General features: G+C 42.9%; 1 protein-coding gene across 2 annotated transcripts; it reads right to left on the reverse strand.

Annotated features, from left to right (window-relative positions):
• Window positions 1-3375: 3375 nt before the first annotated feature.
• LOC147888166 (uncharacterized) lies at window positions 3376-6660 on the reverse strand. 2 transcript variants are annotated; one of them, XM_087393811.1, is made up of 5 exons: window positions 6342-6660; window positions 5314-5359; window positions 4781-5191; window positions 4422-4666; window positions 3376-4314 (listed from the first exon to the last, which is right to left on the reverse strand). In XM_087393811.1, the coding sequence occupies exons 3-5, from the start codon at window positions 5093-5095 to the stop codon at window positions 3999-4001; spliced, it is 876 nt and encodes a 291-aa protein (XP_087249937.1). In that variant the 5' UTR covers window positions 5096-5191; window positions 5314-5359; window positions 6342-6660; the 3' UTR covers window positions 3376-3998. The 2 variants fall into 2 exon arrangements, with proteins under 2 accessions (XP_087249937.1, XP_087249936.1); XM_087393810.1 differs by having other exon boundaries at window positions 4781-5359.
• Between the last annotated feature and the right edge of the window lie 433 nt (window positions 6661-7093).

Here is a 7093-nt window from a genome sequence, read left to right on the forward strand (position 1 = left end):
AATCATACACATAGGAACTGCTGCAAGTTTGAAGTGCAACAAGCAAGAGAACCAAAGAGCATTTGGTTTGCAAGCTGAAAAAGAGTCTCTATGGCCTTAAGCAAGCGCCTAGAGAATGATCAAGAATTTTTGTAAGTTTGTTTGGTGCGCAGTAATCCACACATAGCAAGGCTTTATTATTTTTTTCTTGACTAAAAGAATCGAGGCTACATTTAGGGAGTTATTGGGCATGCCAATGAGAAACCCTTGCAAAAGGGTCTCTAACTCCACCTCCATGGATGCTCGTTGGGTGATAAAGCGCCTTACGGAACTTCAATCTTGTGACCTTCTAAACGAATTCGCGATAAAGTTGGCAATCTACTCAAAATAAAAAGTAACTCCTCGAACTCATGTAACAATGCCTCCTTGGCCAGCAAATGCATTCAAGGTGACTGACTCTGTGAGGAGAAAGACAAGCCTGCTTGGTTGCATTGGTAAAGATGTCCTCTAAACTCTTTGACTCTGCCAAGATCAAGCTCTTTTGGCCATCAATTTCGTTGTAGAACTAGATTATGATGAGAAATGAAGGAGTCGTTTTTGCAAAAGCTAAACACGTAACTAGGCCAACTAATATGACCATGTCCTCAGAGAGCTTCTTGACATGAGGGCAACAATCTTGATCCTTGCAACCCTTCAAAGACAATGATAGGAACAATTTTCTTTGTTGTATAAGTGTGTGCCTCTAAGTTGAGGAAACCACTATAGCCAATGTGTTTGACTATCCAATTCTTCTTGCTACTTCATTGTCCATTGCCATTCCAAGGTATCTCCCTACCCATTGCCTTCAAGAAAACGTCAAGTCCTATTTTTTGTACCAAGGGCAACCTTGGGTTCTTGAGCCTTGCTAAGTTTCATGCAAGCTTGCGTGCAATGTCTTAGCATTTCGACCATTACAAACGTACCGAATGTCAAATCTCATAGGCCATGAAGAACAATTGGATGGCCACCTACATTAACCGGTTGGCCAATTGGTGGACCAAGTCACAAGGGCCCTAGGACAACTTGAAGAATTAGGTCTCCAAACAATCCAAGTACAGAGGTGGAAGAAAGTGAGTCTTGATGTGTTTCAAGAACTACTCCCACTTGTATTTGGCTAATGCATTATGTTGGACTACCTACCACTTGTGCCACCAAGTTATAGCTTCACCTAAAAGATACATAGAAGCAAGAATAAACCACTCGTCGTCCTTGATGGGGACCACAGAGAAGTAACATTCAAACCATGAAGCCATTCAATCAGAATTATAAGACTAGTTTTATTGTCATATAAATGGAGTTTCTTGAGAAAAGAAGACTTAACTAGCTATCAATTTATCTCTAACATCTATGCTACCTTTGGCATGATGAGAGAGAGTATTAGAGCTCAATCCTTTTCTTTCACCTCCTAAGCCTCGTGGTTGCAACTCCTCTTTGGCATCCCAAGCAGTCCCACTCCGTGCCTTCTCTACACAGTTCCATTCTTCTCTCACATAATGGAAATATAGAACTGGCGTGACGAGGACTAATGTGCTCACAAACATGGCATATTGCATTATGGGTGCCTTAATCCCCACCTAGCATAGACACCACATCATCATTGTAGCTGGCATCAAAAGGGGTCTTGGTGCTCATGGTGTATCGTTACCATACAATTGACCCTAACCTCACAACCTCAAGTAAGAATTTGGAAGCTCTGATACCCCAATGTAATGATACCCCAATGTAACAGATGTATGCCCAACTTACTCATTCCAAGGTGTGTCATTACCATACAATTGACCCTAACCTCACAACCTCAAGAAAGAATTTGGAAGCTCTGATGCCCCAATGTAACAGATGTTTGCCCAACTTACTCTTTCACTAGCCCATAAAATTCTCTCTAAGCAAAAGCACAATATGATTTGTACCGAATCAAAACGAGTGGCCATTGTGGTGTAGTGTCAGGCAAACCCTCAGGTGTTTCCACAGCAGAAGCTTCAAGTCTATTCCCACAACTGCAGTATGAGGTTGGCCCGTTTTTTGGTGCAATAAACGTTGGTATTTCATCAGTTCATACTGCTGTTTAGTTGCAACTTCCTAGATCTCAGTGTTGTAGTTATTCTTGTGCACACATCATCTTCAAGCATACCTGTGTGTTGCTGGGAAAAGTCTTCTGCGGTGAGGTTAGGCTCTACAAGAGCTAGCCCCATTTCTCTAACAGAAGCTTGTCAAATGGGCAGTCACATACCACTGGTGTGGCGCAGTGCTGCCCCACCCTGCATATGCCAAGGAAACAACACTTCTTGCTTCTGGAACTTCTCATCTACCTGCTCCATGGCTAACCAGGCTTCAATTTCTTCTTCTGGCTGCATTGTATATTCTTTTGGAGCAGGCTGGCACTTAGTTAGCATGCCTCCAAAGAATTTGCTATCTCAACCTATTTGGTGGCTGGCTTGTATAAATGAGAAACCTTTGACAAGCTTCTTTGTGTTCACAGGATGGTTACTCACTCTGATATACCCCTGTTAATCCCCTGACTTCTCGAAGGCTGTTGTGCTTCGTTCCTCCCAACCAGGGGATCCTCGATCACATCCTCCCTCTGCAGAAATCTGGCAGCCTACCTAAGTAGACCTCAGGTTTTGGTAAAGATTTATTTAAAACTCTCCTCGAGTTTAGTGCCTACACTTGGGACTATAACCTGGTAGCATGTATCCTTTGGAGGACTCTACATTAAAACCCCTCTTTCCGTGTTGACAGCAGATGGTCGCACCAATTAACATCCCATGGGCATCACTGTGGAACTTCTCTCTTTGCCGTAAAACACAGATAGATTTTGTGTACAAAACAAGCCGCAGCATACAGTCATCTACCACTCAGAAAATTTGGCTCTATCTACAGCCTGAGAAAGGTGCGGACTGGTTATGGGGAGCAGGACAGCAGTCTAATATGTGTTTTGTATTTGTAGGTTTGTATATGGGATTGCAGTGCCTGGTGACCACATGCTGCTGGCTTGCAAGCAGCTTGTCAGCCTGCTTCGACACCCCCCCTCAAACTGCACCACTGCCAGCAAGGAGGTGGTCCATTTTCCTTCAGCTGGTTACGAGTATTAGCCTTCAGGCTAAGAGTTTCCTTAATGAAATGCATCCCCAATACACATAAGGCCATCTGCTGTCAACTTGAGAAGATTACTTTAGAACTTAAGCTGCAATTTTCAGGAAGGAGAGAGAAACTATATTTTACAACCAGTCTCTTTCCCATGCCTATGGTGTAGAATCATTCCCTTCAGCAATTTAAACTTTGGAAGTTATTCTTTCTACAATAAAGCTCCAAAAAATAAACATATTTTTAACTAAAGAGAAACAAAACAAAGACTAAAAATGCACTAAACAAAAAGTGCTCTTGTCTCCCAAGTCAACGATGTAAAGCACACTTTGTAATGATGTATTTGTGGCGGATGATTTCGAAAGACTCTGGGACCCACTTAGAAAGTGATGACTATAATAGAGCTTTAAAAACACTACTAAGTCCTGACAGAGTTTCTTAACAGAGAAACCAAAAAGGATTCAATGCAAGTCTCATTCCCCCCCTAAACAGCCAGCACCCCTGCCATACCAACAGGGATGTGGATTGAAAAGCTGTCTAAAGAGATCAGCAAGCTCCTTTTGCAAACATAATGTCAAGAGCTTGCCATGGAATTGCAAGACTTACAATAAGCATCCCTCTGAAGCTACTCAAAGTTCCATTTCCAGCTTGGACGGGGTAACTCTATACAAAGATCAATATGAGCTGATCATAAAACAAACTCATCCAGCAGATTACTAAATCACGCATCAAGCATAGCAACCATATTACATGGCCTCTCCATAGCATCCCTCTGAAGCTACTCAAAGTTCCATTTCCAGCTTGGACGGGGTAACTCTATACAAAGATCAATATGAGCTGATCATAAAACAAACTCATCCAGCAGATTACTAAATCACGCATCAAGCATAGCAACCATTTTACATGGCCTCTCCATAGAGGATATTGCATTGGATCCTACCTATCCCAAGTAACGATCCTGCACACTTGGAATCATTTGGTACTTGGAATCCATCCAGCACACCACTCTTCAGCAGCACTGCATGCCCATCTCCCATCTCAAAGCACTTTTTTGATCCTGATTTGCACTCACTTTCTATTCTACCAATGGTATCAGATTCACAATGTATGCTGAACCCAAATTTGTGATTGACAGTCTCAGATGGACTATGGCCCTCAGTCCCTTCCTGTCCCTCCTTAGGCTCACATTGGACTTTCTCAGAGGCCATGGTTATCCTGCAAAACATCCACAGCCACAGTTCCAAGGCATTAATTGCTGGAACCTCTGCAGACAGGAGAAGCCTTCCACATAGATTTGTGTAAAATAAAACCCTTTTACTCACATAGATTCACTGTTATGCTTTGCCTTGTGAGTATTTCTCTTTCCATGCTTCTTATACGAGTCATCATGGCTTGTTTTCCCTTTCTGCCTGCGCTTGGAAGTCTTCTTCTTTGAGTGGTAATGATTCACAGTGTGAGAGATGCTCGAGCAAGGTGGCTCCCACACACTAGGAGCCCACTTCACATGCAACTTTGGCCGAGGTCCCAAACCAAGCTCTTCATAGCCTCCTCGAAGGGAAGACTTTGTCTGAACAGCAAAATTGAACAGTTACTCTCAGCGAAGAATACTTTAAAGATGAATAAATAATCAAAATGGGTCACAACAATCAACAATGCCAAAACAATAGATAGCAAGCCTTACAGGTACAGAAGCACAACGCATTAGCACAGAGCTTTTGTCCTCTGGGGATACACTTAAAGATAGTTTGTCAGAATCTTCTGAATCCCCAGAACCTTCTGCACATACACTTCCAGCAGAGCTAACTGCAACAGCAAGAGGAGAAGCACAAGCAGGAAATGTTGCACTTTTGGATAACGTCTTGACCATGATACATTTTTTGTGCTCCACCTTGTTTTCATCTAATTTTAACCATTCAGACGTGTTGAAAGCTAGAATTTGTTTTGGACTTTGAGGGCCTCCTTTGCATTTCTTCTTCTTGTTCTTTTTGTCTTTCATTATCGGATCAACCCCAAAAAAATTTCTGGATTCAGCAAGCTCCACCGATTCATCATCATTAAAACCCAATTCGCTGGTGGCAGGTAGCGGCTGAGACTGTTCAGAAAATGTGACCGACTCATCCATATCCATCTTCAAGAACTTGTAAGAGACAGCTCGCTCCTCAGGTTGGCAAAATTTTCACAGTCCCAAACAAGATGCACAGTTCGGTAATGTACCTTCACTTACTGTCTTGTGAAAAAGCCCACTATAGTAGTGAAATGCCTGTTTGTATACGTCAGCCACATACTGATAAGTCAAATGAAGCCTTTTTTTATACAACAGGTTTGATCTACAAGAAACTTTGACTCTCTGAGTTTTATGATTATTTTTTAAGCCAACTTGCTATTATACGATTCCTTAAAGCAGATTTTTGGGAAAGTAAATCTCATGTTTCAGAGGCAGTTGAAGGAGCAACTCCCAGTTTCACTCCTAACAATAGTTGATTCTCAAGGCTCAAAATCCTCCATGCAAGACCGGATGGAAAGCAAAACAACACAGCCTTTCCCAAAATTGAACGAGCTTTTGAAGGTCAAAACACCACAAATACAGGAAGACCATAAGTAAATTGCCAAAAACCGTATAACTTTTACCCTCCTGTGATCCCTGATGAGCCACATGAAAGTCAACCCACTCCCATGATCAAATCCACGGACAACATTATCCCAAACTTACACGAAACCATCTAAAAATGAGCATATTAGAAAACTAAATTACCCGAGCAAGAACCCATGAAAACGATCCGATGCAATCACCCAAATAGCGAAACGGAGACGCTAACGGTTCCTTATTATTGCCTACTGCGGACACCAACTTAACATAGGTGAAGGAACACATTTCATAAAATCCACTACAAAGTTGTGAAAACCTCTGAGCCTCCGTCATAGTTTCAGTTGTGGAAAGCTGTGTTAGATTTCTACTGTTATCAATAGATTTTTTATTTGCAAGCACCTCAGGTAACTCCGCCATCACACATAGGCCCTTGCATATAAACTCCTGAACCTCAGGCTTCTGGATGAAGTGCTAAGACTAAAAACCCAGTGCTGAGGAGGACTGCTGCTCATTTCCGAGTAATAACATCCTTCTGACTCTGATCTAACAAAGGCGTGCGAATAAAAATACAGCTAGCCATCCTCCTCAACGCCACATTCCAAGCGACGACTCTACAACAGATGTAATGACATTAAAGATCTTGCGAGCCAAATACCTGCCAGAGTTTTGGGGTGAATAAGAGGCCGGCATTAACAGGCGCCGTTATTTGGCTTTGAAAGGGCCAAGGTGCTTAATGGAAGTTGGGTGCAGGCTGATGTTGGGACCAAAACGGCTATGAAGGTGTATAGGTTGTTGGATGAGGCGCCATTTGGTATGCTCACGGGCGCAAGACGCCCTGAACATACTGACGATGACGGTCGATCAAGCGAAGGAAGGAGGGGGGGAGGCGGATCGGTTGGGATTCTGGGGAGGAGGGGGGCTGGGAGGCTGAGATCTCAGGCAGCAAAATGAGCAACTGGGAAGGGGGGGGTATCTACAAATTGCCCGGCAGCTCTTATAAGTAGTATTTTTTCTGTTTTTCTTTTTGTGTTTTGTCTCTTTGTTTGTCTCTCTCTCTTGACGGCGAATATGTTTGAAGACAACTACTCCTTATCCTCATCAAACTTTACCTGGGTTCATTAACCCTTGACCTCGAGTCGGATTCCGAGGACTTAGCGACCTCTCGGATCCATTCCGACGTCCCGCGCTACGGGTTAAACAGTTAACCTTGAGGGGTGATTTTGGGTTTTGTGCTAGTTGAATTTATTTATGGGCCAGCTCGTTTAATTGCGGGTTGGTTAGTTTAGTTACTTGTAGGCTGGTCCGTTTGATTGTGGCTGGTCAATTTAGTTAGAAATGATAGGTTGAAATCAAGGAGGTACGTTCCCTTGCTCCCAATCGGACTATGGAGAACCAACCGCCATGGAC

This window comes from Dipteris shenzhenensis, chromosome 22 (genome assembly GCF_047967505.1).
Source record: "Dipteris shenzhenensis isolate YYH24624 ecotype China chromosome 22, Dip_SZ_1.0, whole genome shotgun sequence".
Lineage (NCBI taxonomy): Eukaryota > Viridiplantae > Streptophyta > Polypodiopsida > Gleicheniales > Dipteridaceae > Dipteris > Dipteris shenzhenensis.